This window comes from Nicotiana attenuata, unplaced genomic scaffold (assembly GCF_001879085.1).
Source record: "Nicotiana attenuata strain UT unplaced genomic scaffold, NIATTr2, whole genome shotgun sequence".
NCBI classification, from domain to species: domain Eukaryota; kingdom Viridiplantae; phylum Streptophyta; class Magnoliopsida; order Solanales; family Solanaceae; genus Nicotiana; species Nicotiana attenuata.
Window position 1 is genome coordinate 460,996 of NW_017670658.1, and position 19,963 is coordinate 480,958.

At 38.0% G+C, this 19,963-nt stretch overlaps 1 protein-coding gene across 1 annotated transcript; it reads right to left on the minus strand.

The window, feature by feature from the left end:
- Positions 1-19,100: 19,100 nt before the first annotated feature.
- LOC109241967 lies at positions 19,101-19,568 on the minus strand. Its single transcript, XM_019408791.1, has one exon. It carries the CDS (start codon positions 19,566-19,568, stop codon positions 19,101-19,103), a length of 468 nt encoding a protein of 155 aa, XP_019264336.1.
- Positions 19,569-19,963: the final 395 nt, after the last annotated feature.

Sequence of the window (19,963 nt, forward strand, 5' to 3'; positions counted from 1 at the left end):
AGGAGAAGATGTCGGTCAATGATCACTTCTATCCATTTCCTATTATTCACAAGCTTTTTCCTTCTTCCTTTTCCTCTTTCCCCATAAATTCTGTATCTTCCATCTACCACATGTGAGCTCTTTTGAGGACTTGGTCGCTTGAATCTTTTCTTAACCTTTCCAATATGAAAGGCAAGGTGGTGTACCTGTCTTGACAAATATAACCAAGAACACGAAAAATACATTAAAAAGAAGCTTTCTATTGGAAAATATTCTGGAAGAATAAAGAAGAAAAGTTAAATCTTGAAACGCGAAATAAGAAGTGAAAGTCAACAAACAGATCACGTGGTATTATAGTACTACTTGTGGTTATAGAATATATGAAAGGATGCCTTTCAATACTTCATTAAACTATTTTTTATTATTTATATTTTAAACATTTAATACCACTTCCCATGCTGATCTTCAATTGCACGTTTCATAAGGCATCTGCAAATGGGTGGTGACTAGAGATGGTAATAAGTATTGGAAGATCATAACTGAACCCAAATTTGACTACCAAGGTCGTAGTCAATCGACGAAGGTTCTTGTAAGGTCAAGGTGGATTTGTTTCATGCTGGCTGCTGACTTAGAAAAAGGAGAGAAGGCGACTTCGAACATTTCTTTCTCCAGTCACAGATTGGACAAATTTTGGAACCCTTTTAAGTTGAAATCAATGAACGCCAGAAATTGTCTTTGCACTTCCATTCTTTCCATCAAAAGAAAAAGGCCACTACTATCCGAAAAAATCAGATAAGCTTCTATTTAGTGAGCTTTCTTTTACGTAGATATTGAAAGCGAAGTTCTTGAGAATATGCTGAACGTCTCGACGGATTTATAGTGAATATCACATTTAGACCTTTGGGGGCGGATGGAGTGGAATTAAGATGATGATCTTTTGGAAAAGTATATCTGAAATCCAAAAAATATATGTTGTGGCGGATTTTTTCTAATGAATTGTAAATGAAGAACAATTAGTGGGTATTGATTTTGGGAAGGGCCGAGACTTACCAGTTTTTTTGAATAGGTGAAGGATAGACACAAGATAAAAAATGTTGGAAGCAAGAAAATAATGCTATAAGGAAATGAATGTCATGGCTTATGTACTTCTATATAATTTGATTGAAAATGGGGTTGAGATCAGGCTTAATTGTACAAGATTTATTTGTCCTTATATATATATATTGATGAGATCTTGAGAAGTTTGTGTAGAATAATTATATAACTTCCCCCTTCTTAATTATGTGATATATTCGGATTTCGGGAGTTTAAAATTTCTTAATTTTGATGCGAAATATTCAAATTAGAATTTTCAGTTTTTATGAAGTAAAATATGCAATATTTCAGATTATAAAAAAAGTAGTAACAAGTCAACAATGATTAACAATTTAAAATTGATTTAATGGTTTATGAAAAAATTACAATCAAAGAAAAATTCGTTTGGCCTCTTAAAATTGAAAACATTCATGTAGATTGTGAGAAGAGGGAGCTATTAATTTTTAATTTAAGATCAGGATTCTGAACCATATCTCCATTTGGAAAAAAAGGTCGTCACCTCTTGAACTCTTCTAAAAACATATTATTCCACCTGTTGCGACAATCCTACAATTTTTAAAATAGAAATACAATTCTTCAACAAAATGTGCCCGGTATATTCTGGGATTAATTTTCATTGCTTTCACTAAAGATTCCTTCATTTGACTACTGAAAATGTCAAACTAAAGCGGTTTGCAACATGAAATCAAATATTGGAAAATGTACATGACTCTTTTCAAATGATTCGAGAGAGCTTCTTATGTGGAATAATTTTGAAACGAAACTTTATATAAAGATCGAATCAAGAATGGTACTTGTTCACCAAAAATGTAAAGCTTTTGTTTAAACTAATTAATGAGAAAATAGAGGTGCAATTCTAGTTCAAACATAATAAATTCTAGATCTATAATATAGGAGTTATCAGCAGGATGGTGCCCTGTGTCTAGATAATGAATATCAAGTATCATGTCCAATGATTAATCAATGAATTGGTAGTAATAGAAGCATGCACTAAATGTAGATAAAGCGAAATTAAATATAATACAGAAGGGAATTTATCACCATATATTAGGGGACGTTGGATATTCTCCTTTCCTGACACAACGTGGCGGTTGTAGGAAATGAAGATGGACAAGGAATCTTTGATCTTGTGAACGAACAATGTATATCCGAACGATGTAATATAGTGAACATGATAAGCTTTTGTAATACTCTCCTTAGTCACACCGTTTACAATTGCTCTTATCGGAAAGTGAAGATCCCGCCTTTTGTTTTTATCTCTTCCTATTTACGGGATATTCCTGTCGAAACCCTAAAAAGTACAACTGAAGAATGATGTCCGAAACCAAAATTTGCTATTTTGGACTCAAAACACTATAAATAGTGTTAAAAAAAAAAAGGTAAACAAAAATATATATAGCGCCATGAAATAGTGACGTATAATATAAACGGTAACTGAGACAGTTATGTATGCAGCTGTACCATTTCTGGCGTTATTACAGCTGTCAAGCAGTGATATAGCCGCGCACTATTCTCTGGCGTTAATACAAACTGACAGTGATATAGCGCCAGAAATAGTGGCGTTATAATCCCTCCCCAATAAAAACCCGTCCATCTTCTTCTTCCCCCGTCTTCTTCGCTCCATTATTCCTAAATCCCCCTTCCTAAAATTGGTCCCCCCCGTCTCTGTCGCGCCACTAAAAAAAAAAAAAAAAAAAAGAAATTTGGGTCCCCGGCACATAAAACTTGTAAGAACGTAGGTCCCAACACTCGAGTAGAGCTTCTTGTTATTGTTGCATTCTCGCTTTCGAGAACGTCAAATTTTTGATCTATGTTTGCTTTTCGAAAATTCTAAATCGAAGGTATTTTCGATTATTTTTAAGTGAACCTTTTATAATAATGCATATTATTTGGATTTGATGTGTTCTATTTCGTTAGGTGGTTTTATTTTCGAAATTAGCATCTTAAATTTTATCCGGATTTTTAATTTTTACTGTTTTATATAAAAAATATAAATTTGTCAATAAATTTGTCTGTTAATAATTCTCATTATAATATTATGTGCTTTCATGCCGTTTTGTGTTTTATTTGCAATTAATATTTATTTGTTTATTTATGTTTAGTTTAGATTATATTTTTTAGCTAGTAAAATCTGGACCTTTTTCGTAGTATAAAACGATAGACCCTTTTGCGTAGTAAAATTTAGAGCCTTGTAGCGTAGTAATGCGTGTAGTTTTAGGCTTAGAATTCCTTTTGTTTTAGTATCTATTACTGGTATTCGATCCTCAAAATATCGAGCCCGGAATCCATACGTAAGTAATTTGTACAATTAAGTTATTAAAAAATATGAATTTAAATTATAAGAAAATACATAATTATTAATGATAATTTTGTGCCACTGGGCCTTCAAATATGGAGCCCGGAACCATACGTAAGTAATTTGTACAATTAAGTTATTAAAAAATATGAATTTAAATTTGTAAAAAATACATCCATTATTAATGATAATTTGGTGCCAGCTGGGCCTCCAAAATATCGAGCCCGGAACCCATACATAAGTAATTTGTACAATTAAGTTATTAAAAATATGAATTTAATTGTAAAAAAATACATAATTATTAATGATAATTTGGTGCCACTGGGCCTCAAAATATCGAGCCCGGAATCTATACGTAAGTAATTTGTACAATTAAGTTATTAAAAAAATATGAATTTAAATTATAAAAAAAATACATAATTATTAATGATAATTTGGTGCCACTGGGCCTCAAAATATCGAGCCCGGAATCCATACGTAAGTAATTTGTACAATTAAGTTATTAAAAAAATATGAATTTAAATTATAAGAAAATACATAATTATTATGATAATTTTGGTGCCACTGGGCCTCAAAATATGGAGCCCGGAACCCATACGTAAGTAATTTATACAATTAAGTTATTAAAAAAATTATGAATTTCAATTATAAGAAAATACATAATTATTAATGATAATTTTGGTGCACTGGGCCTCAAAATGTGGAGCCCGAACCCATACGTAAGTATTTGTACATTAAGTTATTAAAAAATATGAATTTCAATTATAAAAAAAATACTAATTATTAATGATAATTTTGTACAATTAAGTTATTAAAAATTATGAATTTTACAGTTGACGACATGGATATGCGCCTATACATCCCGGACGTCGGATCTATTAGCCTACGCCCCCACATAGATCCGAGTATATCTGGGAGGGACAGTTGCCTTACTACGACGTTTCGGGCCAGGAGAGTGTGATCTACTATGGGAGTTTTTTGAGTCATCCCGGCGTTCTAGCATCCCCGCATGGTCATCACTTGGAGGAGATGGGATTTTATAGGATTATTAGGATTGGTCGGATACGCTCGACTATGCTTTGATCACGGCAATGATTGAGCGATGGCGACACCGGAGACGCACACTTTCCATCTTCCATTGGCGAAGCCACCAATCACACTCCAGGACGCAGAGATTTTATATGGCCAGTCTGCTGATGGCTTGCCTGTTTTACTCCCTACGGACATGAGATATTATCCGCGGGAGGCATATTGGGATATGCGGCACAATGCTCACTGGTTTCATGCGGAGGCCCAGGAGGTAGCGTCTGGGGTCAGTTCGCATACAGTGTTAGTCTCCATTAGAGGCCACCTGGTGCAGCTCCACGATACTATCACCGACGAGTCAGCGGAGGTGGATGTGCAAGCGATACACGAGGCTTGTTGCTGCTCCTTCTATTTGGGGGGGTCTTGTTCCCGAACACTTCGGGGACTAGTGAGCCCTCCGTTTTCTGCATCATATCACCCGGTTCGAGGACTACAGCCATAGTTACAGGCTGGGGTGGTGCTGTCCTCTTCATTTTTGTACAGGCAGATGTTGTCGGGCTTCCATGGGCACACAGGAGAGACGTTTGTTGGCTTCCTGCCGCTTTACAGGTGACAACATATTCAACGAATATGTCCGTTAGTTACAATTCTTACGTAGTTATAGTTTATCTGACACTATACATCAACTTTCTATGTTAGGTTTTGGGTCTATGAGCGATTTTTGCAGCTTCGGCACCTCTACCACAGCTACCGGCTAATGTAGACATTCTTGAATCTCCCTCTAGGCTTGTAGGTGGGTTATGCCGTCGTAGACTTTGAACGAGAGTATGATGCCATCATATAATCTCCCCGCATCAGGGATGTCTTGGATTTGTGGAGGACGCACAGGTGAATATCTAACTAAAATACCAGTTATTGTTTAATTTAGTGTTGCGCATACTAATGGTTTGTGTTGTTATTTGATAGTTCATCTGGACGTCGTACAGCGAGGAGGTGATAGGTACCTGTCAGCGTATTGTACGTTCGGCCGACATATTTGGAGGGCTTCTGTCCCTCTCACATGCCTCGATATTTGTGAGAGATCAATGCCTCAGAGCGGGTTTTTCGTACAGTTGGCCTGCCGCAGCCTATACAGACTCCGCCTGCAGGATACCTTTACATTATGAGAGGGATGATCGGTTCTAGGGTGGACGACACATTTATTAGATGGTATAACGCCCAGCTGGCTATTTGGGAGCGAGAGAGGACTAGATTATATAGCAGCACTTTCCTATTGAGAGGTATATATGGCATGAGTATACGCACTGTTTCCCGACTTTTTATCGGGAACCACAGTTCATCAGGCAGAAGGTCGGTACGTCTCATACGCCGGGAGACACGAGGCTCTGGTATGTTTTCTGTTATAATTAATTATATACTGTAATTTCGTGCCAAATACGTAGTTTAATTTCTTTACTTTTTGCGCAGGCGATTGGATTGCATACGGTCTATCGTATGGGGCAGCGGATGCCAGAGTATGTCCACGATCCTGTGGTCATGCAGGACTACAGTCGTCGATTCATGGATTTGGCTGCCCAGACATTGCAGCGAGCCCGATCGGATCAACGTTTAGCACACGAGGCTGATTATATTGACCCAGCCACGTACCAGCGAGGTCGTGGTATCCCACGAGGTGGTGGTGCCCGACGAGGTGGTGGTGCCCGACGAGCTACTGGTGCCCGATGACCTCGTGCTGCCCGAGGAGGTGGTGTTCAGCAGGGGGGCCATGATGCTCCTGACGATGATGTTGCTGCTGATATGAGAGGTGGCATGCATGAGACTGACATGCCATCTTACAGCCTGGGAATTTTTGACACTCCAGTGCCATCACAGATGACCCCATCGGGTCAACTATTGATCACGGGCTCGGATTTTCAAGGAGCTGAGTGGGGTAGATATTTCCCTGGCCCGTCTACCACTGATGAGGGTCGACCGACCCGAGATTTTATTAGTGGGCACCGACTGGAGTTATGGCAGCTCTTCACATGCGCAGGTATGAGTTTATTAGTATTGAATTTGAATTTGTTTTAACTATAACTTATTCATTTTGTTACACTATATTAATTTCCTTATTTCAGGCTTCATGTGATGCTTGCGACAGATGACTACATTCAGGATCCAGACACGATTATGGTAAGATAATATAAATTGTTATGAATTATTTATGAATTATTATGTAGTTTCTAAACTAAGTTTTATATATTATGTAGCATTCTACTGGACCTGACAGCACCATCGATACATGTCATCCTGCGCCGCATCCGGCTATAAAGGAGAAAACATGATGATGATGATCCTGTATGCGTACCCGGGCGGGAGGGGATATGCCTCAGGCCGACGGCTACATTGAGACCCACCGGATGCGGGACACATTGAGTCGGCCTTCCTTTTTTTTATTTGGTGTAAATAATATTTTGTACATATTAACAACAATATTTAATTGAATATATCCATTACTTTTTTTAGTTCTCCATGTGTTTTTATTGTTTCGTATAACAACACAAGCATTTAAAACTTAAATGCCACTAATTAAAATAAATTTCAGTACAAACAAACAAGGAAAACATAACAACAACACAAACACAAACATAACATGCCAACATAAATAAAATACTATAAAATACGAAAAATACACTAAGCACATACATGCCATTGTTTAGTCCCGGCTGCCATTTATTCTCCGCTCCAACCACTTAAATCTGTTGTTCCATTTGTTCTTTTTCTTCTTCTAACTTTCACTCTCGCCTTCACCTCCGCAAGTTTCCCGTTTATATTTATTTTTACGTTCCTTCTGTGCTTCACAATTCCATTCTGCTCTCCATTTTTCATCTCCTACCTGCTTTAGTTTCTCCTCATTTCTGTAATAAATTCTATCGCTTTCTCTTTGTACTCCAGTTGTCATAAACCACTTATTATGAAGAGATTGCAGTTGTTCTCTGTAGCATTCCTGATAACATGGTTCATCAACCATTCATCAAACTCACACATAGGTTCGCCGGGAACCTTGTACAACTGGTTCATACAGTGCCAGTAGCGGCGTCCAACATCACGACCTTCCCAGCGACTGTTCATCACGCATGCTTTTCACAGTAGCACATTGGTGGACGAAGAGGTTGAGCTTTGTGAAATATTTCCTTTTAGTAAAAAAATCTTTCTTTTAATGAAATATTTGCGTTTAGTAAATTTTGAGCACACAAAATGACTAACAATGAGCCCGTTATTTATAGGCGAGAGAACACACACATAACGCCAGGTATAATGGCGCTATATTTAGCGCAAGACAAACACACACATAACGCCAGGTATAATGGCACTATATTTAGGCGTGTTACATATCATGATGTTTGACAAGACTACTTTATGTCAGCTGGTCAGCTTTTTCAGTTCGAAAGACAACACACACATAACGCCAGGTATAATGGCGTTATATTTAGCGTGTTACATATCATGATGTTTGACAAGACTACTTTTATGTCAGCTGGTCAGCTTTTTTCAGTTCGATAAGACAACACACAACATACTTCCAAGGTATAATGGCGTTATATTTAGTGTGTTACATATCATGATGTTGACAAGACTACTTTATGTCAGCTGGTCAGCTTTTTCAGTTCGACAAGACAACACACACATCAGCCAGGTTATAATGGCGTATATTTTAGCGTGTTACATATCATGATGTTGACAAGCTACTTTATGTCAGCTGTTCAGCTTTTTCAGTTCGACAAGAACAACACACACATAACGCCAGGTATAATGGCGCTATATTTAGCGTGTTACATATCATGATGTTGACAAGACTACTTTATGTCAGCTGGTCAGCTTTTTTCAGTTCGACAAGACAACACACACACATAACGCCAAGGTATAATGGCACTATATTTAGCGTGTTACATATCATGATGTTGACAAGACTACTTTATGTCGGCTGGTCAGCTTTTTCAGTTCGACAGAACAACACACACATACTAAATGAAAATTCGTGTTACATTTAAATATTCCTAGAGGAAAAATAACGAAAAAAAAAAAAGGTGAAATAAGTGGACCGATATTTCTTCCATTATCTAGAATCAAACCAAATATTGTGAAAGTTGAATTATGTTAATGTCAAAGTAATCTTTATTTTTTCTTATATATAGAAGAGTGGTAATGTACTGGACTTGGAAAAAAATTTATTTTATTACAAGCATAATTTTATTTCATAAATCAGGCACATACACAATATTAACTAATTATTACAACATCAACTCATGGGTAGTTAGGTACACTAGAAGAACACCCACCCCGAGCTGATTACTGTTGCCACCAAAGGACATTTTCTACGGTCGTGTCCTGTTTGCGAGCATATACAAACATTTTCGCGCATAAACTGTATCACTAACATCCATTTTGGTTCCGTATTACGCGTTCTCTTCTGCACATGTATTTTAACGCAAATAGGACTTTGTTACACACCATTTTAAATGGTTCAGGAGGCCAATAATGTCAGCACCCAGTGGCTGCAACTGACCACTATATGTGTTTAGGTACTTTGAAACACTATATTGTCGATCAACATAGTTGGTTGCACCTAAACAACTTGTTTAAAGCACTTGATGGCATGTGAGCAAGGCATGTGGTAGATGTGGACACCTTTTCCACAAGAGCATAACCTTGCAGATTCATTTACAGTATGCACATTATTACCCCGATTTTGATGGATATGCGGTGCGAACTTCAAAAACATTTTCTTTCATTATCATACTACAAAAATGAATGCCAATGTGCTCGTCGTCTGTATTTCTCGAATCTCGTCATCGGCACTGGCATAAATTCACACCCTTTCCATAATGACGTTGCAGCCGCAGACCTTTCAACGAACCTCTCCGCATTTGCTTGAACGACATCCGCACATGGTAGTGACAGGCAATCCTCTTGCCGACTTTAATAACCCGTTGAAAGACTCTGACACATTTGTAGTCAGAGTTCCCCATGCGTCAGCCACCATCCGCATGCAAAGTCCACTTTTCAGGGTCATGTCGCATTAACCAACGATAGGCTGCCTCATCTTCTTGCCTGATATATTCCATGTGCCTCCGGAATTTATGTTGTTGGTGGTCTGTTGCTACATCCACATCAAATCATGCAGATCCTTATTGGGATATGCCTTCTGGAAATTGGCTTTCAAATGCCTAACAACAGTAACGATGGTAGGCATAAGGTTCTTGCCATGCAGGCAAGTTCTCCACAGAACTTAAGATACCACCATGCCGATCAGATATTAGACAGATACGGAACGTTGTTTCACAACGTGCTCTTTCATATGGTTCAAAAACAACGTCCACGTCTCTTTGGCTTTCATTGGCACAAATAGCAAAGCTAGAGGAAATATCTGTCCTTAGCATCTACTGCCACGGCTATTAAACAGCTTTGATATCGTACTTTCCATAGACATGAGTGCCGTCTATGGAATATATATGGGCGACAATGCGAGAAACATCAATTGCTGGTTTAAACGCCAGAAACAGTAATTGAATATATATTCTGGTTTACCGTGCACTTCGCTCAAGCTTCCACTCAACAACCGTCCGGTTAAAATGCTGTAGTGCAGCCATGTACCTAGGCAGATCTGCAAATGATTATCCCAGTTAAATACACTATTTCAAACGCTCGTTTGCGCCGAGAAATGCCTTTCTTTTAGTAATGGTATGGCCATGTTTTCCTGCTGGACTGATGTAATGCACTCTTTGATTTTATACCTTATGGACTGTTCGATTGTGTGGAATAAGAACAAGAGAAATCAAGTCAATATCCAAGTTGAAAGTGATTCCCGTTGAATGTGTCCATTTCGCATGTGTGGGTGGGAATGTATTTACCCACTTTCCACATACCTGTTCTTCTTCTTGGTCGCCGCAACATCCAATTACATGGCCAAAACCACCTGCGACAAACAACCTTGTATACCGTCGGACTTGACTCCCATACTTGCATCTCATGACACTCTTTTACGTTGTGCATTTACAAGCCCTGCTTAGGCGCGCTTTATCAGGAAAAAGCATCCCCTTTGCAAGTACCGTTGGTCTAAGACTCATCCCACATTGTTGTCCGGATTTCATCAAAATCCCTTGTGAGAGCTTCCACATCCGGCACGGCTGGCAAGTTATCAATGTAAGGAATCTCTCTTGAATGAAACGGCACTTCGGACTCATACACTCTTCGTCTAGGGGGGTCTCTCTTCAAATCAGGTCCTTCCTCCTCATCCTCTGCATCACCATCCTCACGAGCAAAGGGTGTCTCATCCCCGATTCATCCGCATTGTTATCGTAATCATGTTCTGTTCCTGACTCTGTGCATCTGCCAGGTCCCGATGTAATACATTATTTTTGGGCAATTGAGTGAGTTCAACTTGCTCGTTTTCACTGCACAACCAACAAAAATATAAGCTACTAAATTAATAAATAATTTTCATATTTTATGTAAATCACTTCACTTACAAGTCGTAATGTGATAAAATTTCATGATGGACGTTATCAATTAGGTGATGACTACCGGATGGCCACTTGTAAAATTCATATCCGGCCGGTAACTCTATTAAATATGTGAGCGTTAAGACAAATTCAATACAACAAATATATACATAATTAACACAAATGAAAATTAAAATTTACCACTCGTCTTGTGAGTTATGGAAAGCAGGGTTTAAATTATTTCCTCGCTGCTCATTACCGGCGGTGATAAGTTTAAATCAAAGATAACTCTTTCATCCGGAACTTGTCCGGCAAAAAACTGTTCAGAATAACCCCCGATGACTGGGGGTTATCTCTACTACGCACAACCTCATTTTTTGGAACGTCTTCGACCTTCACGTACATCTCCAACATTGTGATTACAAGAAAATCCGACATTCTCCGGAGTCCTCAAAAAATCACTCAAGTTTCATCATCGTCGATGCTAAACTCCGAGTAAAAAGCAACCCTTACGGAGTGACGGAATAAGGATATCTTCCGGTTACTTTAAATATCACCGAACGTTTCCTCACACTCATTTTTTTGCATAACAACGATATCAATGTATCGTACTCCATTGTCAGTGGCAATTTAACATGACACTTAGCAGGTAACTGTAGCCCAGGAGTTATTCTTCCATCACAACCTCACACCCCAATATAATGAAACTCTTATCTCTACGCTCTTCAGACATTATAAAAAAATGCTGGAGAATTTAACAACAACAGATGTCAAGAGTTAAAAAAAATTTTGAATGCATTTCTATGCGATTCTAACCTCTTTATATAGAAAATGGGGAGCCGGGAAGTTTTTTTTTTTTTTACATAATATAGCGCCAAATAAGTTGGCGCTTTATTTTGAATTATTGTACTGGTCAGAAAAAAAAGGATATAACGCCACTATTTCTGGCGCTATATATATTATTGTTACCTTTTTTTTTACACCTATTTATGTGTTTTGAGTCCAAAATAGCAACATTTTGGTTTCGGACTCCTGAAAGAATAAAAAATGGAATATTCCTTCTTTCTATTCTAACTTATCCTACCGCTATTTTCATACACCATTTGCTCGACCTCAGCACTAATCTTTGAAAGTACAAAGGGGGGGGGGGGGGGGNTAAACTTAATTGCTATTAGTTGACTAGTTTTTCAATTAGTCGACTAGATGTAATAAGTTGACTGTGGTAACAACAGAATTTAAGATGCTGAAATTAAATGCAGGAATTAAAGAGACCAGAATTTTATACTGGTTCGGATTCAATGTGAATCTTAGTCCAGTCCCCTTGGGTTGCAAGGGAATTCGTTTCAGTGAATGAGTTTCTTCGAGTATACAGAGAATGGTGTGATCTACACTGATAGCTTAGTTCCTATATTACCCGTCTCTTTTGATACAATGCCTCACCAGCGTTGTTCTCTCTTTCTTCTCTAACTTGTTACACAACAGATCTTAATATAGCTACAATGTTTGTTTGCAGTAGAACAAAGAGATGGTGTCTGGTTGAATCAAAGTATATGTGCTAAAGTGAGATTACAAGTTTAAATACTTTGAGAGAGGCTTGAATTCTGAAAAGATTTGCCAACCCAAGGGATTTGATCCTTGGAAAGAGATTGATTCTTTCCAAGAATAAAGTTATTCTGCAACGACTCCTTTGATCGAGAGGCTGTAAAGATTTTCCCTTGTGTGTGAGCCCGGAATCTTGTTCCTCCCATATTTAGACGCTTGATTGAATATTCGGCAGGATCTTCAATAAACTTGATTTATTTGCTTCCTTTAGTTTAGCCTTGATTGATCCTGTCCGTATCTTCTGATTGATTTCTTCTTCCTTTAATCGCATCTCCTTTCCTTGAGGTCCTCTGATTGATTCCGTCAATCTTGTATATCAATCCATGCGTTCCTTGATCATTGCTGATTGATTTCTACAATGTTGAATGCTATCCAAGATTTCCTATACAAAGAGCAGATATATTATTTTCATCATTAAAATTAGATCTAACAATTTCCCCCTTTTTGATGATGACAAAATAATATATATGTATAAACAACAGTTGACTTCCCTTAGTTTGCTCCCCCTCAATAAGAGCATGTAGTCGACTTCTTCAGGATCTGAGATCCCCCTCAAGGAGTGCCGTAGTCGACTTATTATGTACCTGCACAATACAGTACCCGCACAATACATATATCATTTCTTCCCCTTTTTGACATCAGCAAAGAAGGAACATAATACAATAAAAACAGCATGCATAAACAGGATCCATAGCAGAGTGTACTGTCAGAGTTAGAACATAACAAAACAAAAAGTTTATCCACTGACTGATATCTCAGTCCAAAAATAGCACAGCAAAAAAAATTGTCTTAAACTTCCACATTAACGACGCAGAAAATAGGTAAGAGTGTTGCAGATGGCCTCCTTCAGTTGATCAAAGCTGGCATTGGCTGAGACACTTGTTCCATCAAGCCTGTCATGAACCTCCTTGAATGCCTTGACAGCATTTACCCTTACTCTGAGAACCGCAACCCGTATCTTGGAGACATCAGACCCTATTTCCATAGATATAGCATGAATGTTACCAACAGTGGGACTGAGTGGCAAGGAGAAGACCTTTGATTTCAGAGAGTTGATTGTCAATGGCACTAAGTTTCTCAGCAAGGTCAGAGTCATTATGGTTAGGATGGGAAGCAGAAGGTTTAGGCTTGGAGTCTGTATGAGCAGTCTTGACATCTCCTTCTTGTTTCTTGACCCATGAACCTTTCACACACACACATACCCCATACTTGTAAAGGCTCTGGAGTTGTATAATTTTGAAAAAGAGGTGAATGGATATGCAGAGATGGAAATATTGTGAGCTTCCAGAATGTGAGTGATGGCCATTCCATAGGGTAGACTAGTGGGATCTTCTGCACTTTCAATCATGAAATTGATGACCCAAGAGGACAGTTTGATTTTGAGTTTGGTCACAAGGCAATAGACCAGAAAAGTGTCTCGTAGAGAGAAGGTGGAGAAAGAACCAGTACGGGGAAGCAGAGTGGTTTCCACAATGTGGGCTAGGACACTCAGCAATACATCTTTTGGCTTGATCAAAGGAAATTTCAAAATCATCGGGCCAGGAATTTTTAAAGAGCATAGGGAAACCAGAACACTTGCACTGAAAAATCGAATCAAACATGGCACAGTCAAGAACAATACGTTTTCCTAATACTAAGGACTCCAACTTATCAGACCTACTAGAACGAAGATTAGCATAGAACATTCTCAGTAGGGGTTCATTGACTTTAGGCGGAGGAACAGAGAAGAACTTGGATCACCCTTGAAAAACGAAAAGGTCTTTTACCTTACAATTTAAGGCTTCCATGTGATCAAGGTCGACTACCCTCCCATGAGAAATAGGCTTGTCTTTTAGGGCAAGAAAGAAGTCCCTATTTGGAGAATCCCAGAAATTGAGTTCTGACTCAAGAGAACTGGAAAGGTCGACTTTTGATTTCTTTGGAGTGAAGAGAACAGAGGGTTCTTCCATGGGTCTTTTTCCCCGGGCTTTTTCTCCTAAGGGTTGAGAATGATCGGAGAAGTCCGCCTGAGAAGAGGCAAACCCCTCAGAGTGATCGGACCCTAGATCTACTTGTTCAGGGGGCTGAGAAGGGGGTTTTGCCCTGGAGGGGGTGCTCTTTCTAGTGGAGCCAGAGGGATTTTTGGATTGCTTAGCCATTGTAGGAGGTTGATGGTTGAGCAAGTTTTAGGAGAAGGGTTTGTAAGGGATAGAGACGATGGAGATTGACAAGAGAGTTCAACATAAAAAGAGGATTTTCTGACGGTTGAGTACAGAAAAGGAAAAGGCGTCAGATGATCAGACGCGATGATTGGTTTTCCTTCTTTGAATTCTGCGACTGATGTGAAAAGAGTGGAAAAAGGGAGGGAAAATGGAGGCATAATTAATGAGTACGAAACAGATATGGAATATTTTATATACAAAGTTAAACAATTGCACATATGTCCTAATTTTAACAGTTAATTTAAATAATGCCAAGTAATTTTCTTAGTGAACAAAATCTCTCTTCTAACAAAGGCATAGTAAAAATATCTGCTAATTGATCAGTTGTTCCAACAAAAGATATTCTATATTTCCCTTAAGAACATGATCTCTAATGAAGTGATGCTTGATATCTATATGCTTTGCCCTAGAGTGATGTACATGATTTTTAGTGAGACATATAGCACTAGAATTATCACAGAAAATTGGTATAGGTTTAAAAGAAAGTTCATAGTCACCAAGTTGATGGGACATCCATAATAACTGTGCACATCATTGTCCAATTGCGATGTATTCAGCTTCAGTAGTAGATAATGCAACTGATGCTTGTTTTTTACTGTTCTAGGATATCAAAGCTTTTCCAAGTAATTGAGATGTTCCGCTTGTGCTTTTTCTATCTTCTTATCACCTGCAAGATCAGCATGTGAAAAACCTTCTAATTTAAAAGAGTTAGAGTGGGGATACCATAGTCCATGAGAGACAGTTAAAATAAGATATAGAATAATTCTCTTTACTGCAGTCAGATGAGATTCCTTAGGAGCTGACTGAAACCTGGCACATTTACAGACACAAAACATAATATCTTGTCGACTAGCAGTTAGATAAAGAAGTGAGCCAATCATTCCACGATACTTAGTTTCATCAACAGGGATTCCCTGTTCATCTTTGTCGAGACTCATTGAAGGACTCATTGGCATGCTAATGGCTTTAGCATTGCTCATGCCAAATTTTTGAATCAGTTCCTTTGTGTATTTGGTCTGACATATGAACATTCCTTCTTCAGATTGTTGAATTTGAAGTCCAAGGAAAAATGTTAGCTCTCCCATCATGCTCATTTCGAATTCACTTTGCATAAGATTTGAAAATTCCTTGCACATAAGAGGGTTAGCACTACCAAATATAATATTATCAACATAAATCTGAATAATAAGACTACCCTCTGATGATCTTTTAATAAATAGAGTAATGTCTACTTTACCTCTTGTAAAACCATGATCAATAAGAAATGAACTAAGTCTATCATACCATGCCCGTGGAGCTTGCTTTAGTCCATACAATGCTTTGGTTAGCTTATATACGTGGTAGAGAAACTTCGAATCTACAAACCCGGGAGGTTGCTTCACGTACACCGCTTCCTCAAATCCATTCAGGAAGGAACTTCTGACGTCCATTTGAAACAGCCTGAATCCCTTAGACGATGCATATGCTAGAAGGATTCGTATAGACTCCAGTCGAGCTACTGGAGCAAAAGTTTCGTCATAGTCAACTCCTTCCTATTGTGAATATCCTTGAGCAACTAATATGGCTTTGTTCCTTACAACCTTCCCATCCTCATTCAATTTATTTCTGAAAACCCACTTTGTTCCCATTACAGAAACATTTTCAGGTTTGGGTATCAGTTTCCACACTTGATTTTTGCCAAATTGATCTAACTCTTCCTGCATCGCTTGTATCCAACTTGAGTCATTTAGGGATTCCTCTATCTTCTTTGGCTCAATCTGAGAGATTAATGCTATGTTTGCTTTATTTTTGAAAGCTCCCCTGATTTTCATTCATTCATTTGGGTCCCTTATGATGAATTCTATGATATTCAGGTTCACTTCTCCATTCATTTGAACGTACTGTATTTGTAGTTGACTCTTTCGGATGATCTGGTGTACTGTTGCTGATTTCATTAGTTGACTCTCTCGTAGCATTTGATTCGACATTCGACTTTTGAGATTTACTTGTCTCCTAAACTTCTTGAGCTTGATTTTCATCACCTGGAGTAATTCCTTTCTCGACCAAGGGGTTATTTTCATCAAATATAACATGCACAGATTCTTCTACACACAATGTGCGTTTATTATAGACTCTAAAGGATCTACTATTTAATGAGTAGCGCAGAAAAATACCTTCGTCGCTTTTTGGATTGAATTTTCCAAGATTTTCCTTACCATTATTGTGAATAAAACACTTGCTTCCGAAGGGATGAACGTAACAGATATTAGAACGTTTACCTTTCCATAATTCATAAGGGATCTTCTTCAGAATGGGCCTTATGAGGCATCGGTTGAGAATATAACATGATGTACTTAAACCTTCTGCCCAGAAATGATTTGGTAGTGAATGATCTAGTAACATGGTTCTTGCCATATCTTGGAGGGTTCTGTTTTTTCTTTCGACGACTCCATTTTGTTGAGGTGATCGTGGTGCAGAGAAATTATGAGTATATCCCTGATCATTACAGAAGTCTTCAAATGCTTTGCTTTCAAATTCTCCTCCATGATCACTCTGGATTGTTGCAATCAGATACCCCTTTTCTCTTTCAACTTTCTTACACAAGATCTCAAAATTTTTCAGTGCGTCATCTTTATGAGATAAGAAAATCACCCAAATGAAACGTGAGTAATCATCAACAATAACAAAAACATATCTTTTTCCTTCTATACTAGTAGTTCTAGTAGGCCCAAATAAATGCATGTGAAGCAATTGCAAAGGTTTGCAAGTAGATACAATATCTTTAATTTTTAAAGAGTTTCTGGTTTGTTTTCCTATTTGACAGGCATCACAAATATGAGTTCTAGAGAAATTCAGTTTGGAAAGACCAATAACCAAATCATACTTGGATAATTTTCCTATCAAATGCATGCTTGCATGACCCAGTTTCCTATGCCATAACCAAGGATCATCAAATATAGATGTTAAACATATATGACCATTTATATTTTTAAAACCATCAAGAATATAAACATTTCCATACCTTTTACCTGGGAGAATTATTTTACCTGTCTCATCTTCAATAGCGCAGCCTGTTTTCTTAAAATTTACCTCATACCCTGAGTCGCATAGCTGACTTATACTTAAGAGATTGGAGTTAAGTCCATCGACGAGATAAAATTCAGTAATGTCGCAGTTGTTATTGAAAGAATTGTTCCAATACCAATTATCTTTCCTTTTGAGTCATCTCCAAACTTAATGGCTCCACCATCTATTTTTGTAACTTCCTTGAACAGGTTTTTATCATCTGTCATGTAGCTGGAACATGCACTGTCTAAATACCATTTTCCTTTCTCCTGTGGTGTTCCTGCAAAACATAGTGATTACTTTCTTTTAGGTACCCAAGCTTGCTTGGGTCCTGGTGGGTTAGTACTACTAGGTTCAGGACTGTTTTTGGGTTTCCAAATCCATCCTAAAACATTTGACTTACGAAAGTGACAAAAAGAATATTTATGTCCACCTTTATTGCAGTAGTGACACGTAACTCCTAACCTATTTTTATGTCTTTCATTAGTGGTAGTACTAGTGGACCCTTTTCTGACTAGCCCTTCTCCAGTTGACTTGTAAGTCGCCTGGTTTGACCTGATAGAACTATGACTGGTGGATTTGCGCATGCCATTGAGTTGTATTTGCAATTCCTCAAACTCTTCTTGAAGTACTTCTTTTTCGATTTCACATACTTCATATTTGAGCTTCAAGTCTTTTACTTCTTTATTGAGTCTCTTAAGCTCATTCATCATTTTTTGAGACTCTTTCAAAGTTAGATCAAGAATGTCCTGCAATTCATTGCATCTTTCACAGTTATAAGATCTTACCTCGCTTGTTTCACCGCGTGCCATGAAACAGTTCTCATTGTTATCTTTGCACTCGTCATCTGAAGTGTCCTCGTCTATCTAGCATCCTGAAGATTTGTTCATCTCGTTTTCCAGAATCGTCATGTAGTAAAGATTTGCTATCTCTTCGTGTTCTGAACTGTCTTCATCACTCCAACTTCCAAATGATTTGTTCTTGCTAAAGCCTCTGGAAATTTTCCTTTTTAGATCTGGGCACTCAGCTTGAATATGTCCAAATCTTCCACACTCATAGCATTTTCCATCATTCTTATCCTGTTCGTTGTATTGCCTGGATCGCCTAGGTGGATTCCTTCCTCTTCTCGTATTCCTGAATCTTCTCATTAAACCATCCATGTTTCTTGACATCATAGCAATTTCTTCTTGAAGGGCTTCAGGATCATCATCAATATCATTTTCAGCTATTTCAGGTGTGGCCTTGAAGGCAACTGTTTTCTTCTTCTCTTCTTGACTAGTTTTCTTAAGATGTGTCTTCTCAAAGGCTATGAGTTCTCCCCGTAGTTCATCATAAGATAACTTATTTAGATCCTGAGATTCGAGTGTGACTACTTTATGGTCTGCCAAGTAGTTGTAGGCTTCTAAGAATCTTTCTAACTTGATCACCACTTGAATATGGTTTGCCGAAGGCTTTTAGATCGCTAATTATCTTGCTGAATCTGGCAAACATCTCTTCAATGGGCTCTCCTTCTTTCATTTGAAAGAGTTCGTAATCATGAACCAACATGTTGATATGTGTTTCCTTTACCTTGCTAGTTCCTTCGTATGTAACCTCAAGCTTGTCCCGTATCTCTTTGTCAGTGTCACAGCTAGAGATTTTCTCATACTCTTCACCACTTATAGCATTATAAAGCAAGTTTCTCGCCTTGTTGTTGACTTGTACCACTGCCTTTTGCTCATTTGTATATGAATCTATATCTTCAGGATCAGCAAGTGGTTGAGTGGCAGCTGTCAGAGGATAATTCCCCTTTTTGTTGACTATCCAAACTTTAACGTCATATGCCTTTGCATATATCTCCATACACACTTTCCAATGGGAGAAATATTGTCCGTTGAAGTATGGTGGCCATACTTGCGAAGTTCCTTCCTGGAAGAGTGCTCCTACGATAACTTAATTTGCCACGATCTTTTCTCACGAGCTGTTAAGCAAAAGAAAAATGTGAGCCTCACTCTGATACCAATTGAAAGTACAAGGGGGGGGGGGTGAATTGTTTATTTTTAAACTTAATTGCTATTAGTTGACTAGTTTTTCAATTAGTCGACTAGATGTAATAAGTTGACTGTGATAACAACAGAATTTAAGATGCTGAAATTAAATGCAGGAATTAAAGACACCAGAATTTTATACTGGTCCGGATTCAATGTGAATCTTAGTCCAGTATCCTTGGGTTGCAAGGGATTTCTTTTCAGTGAATG

Coding starts and splice junctions, on each gene's coding strand:
- LOC109241967 (XM_019408791.1), bottom strand. CDS start 19,568: ATGGAGATATATGCAAAGGCATATGACGTTAAAGTTTGGATAGTCAAC.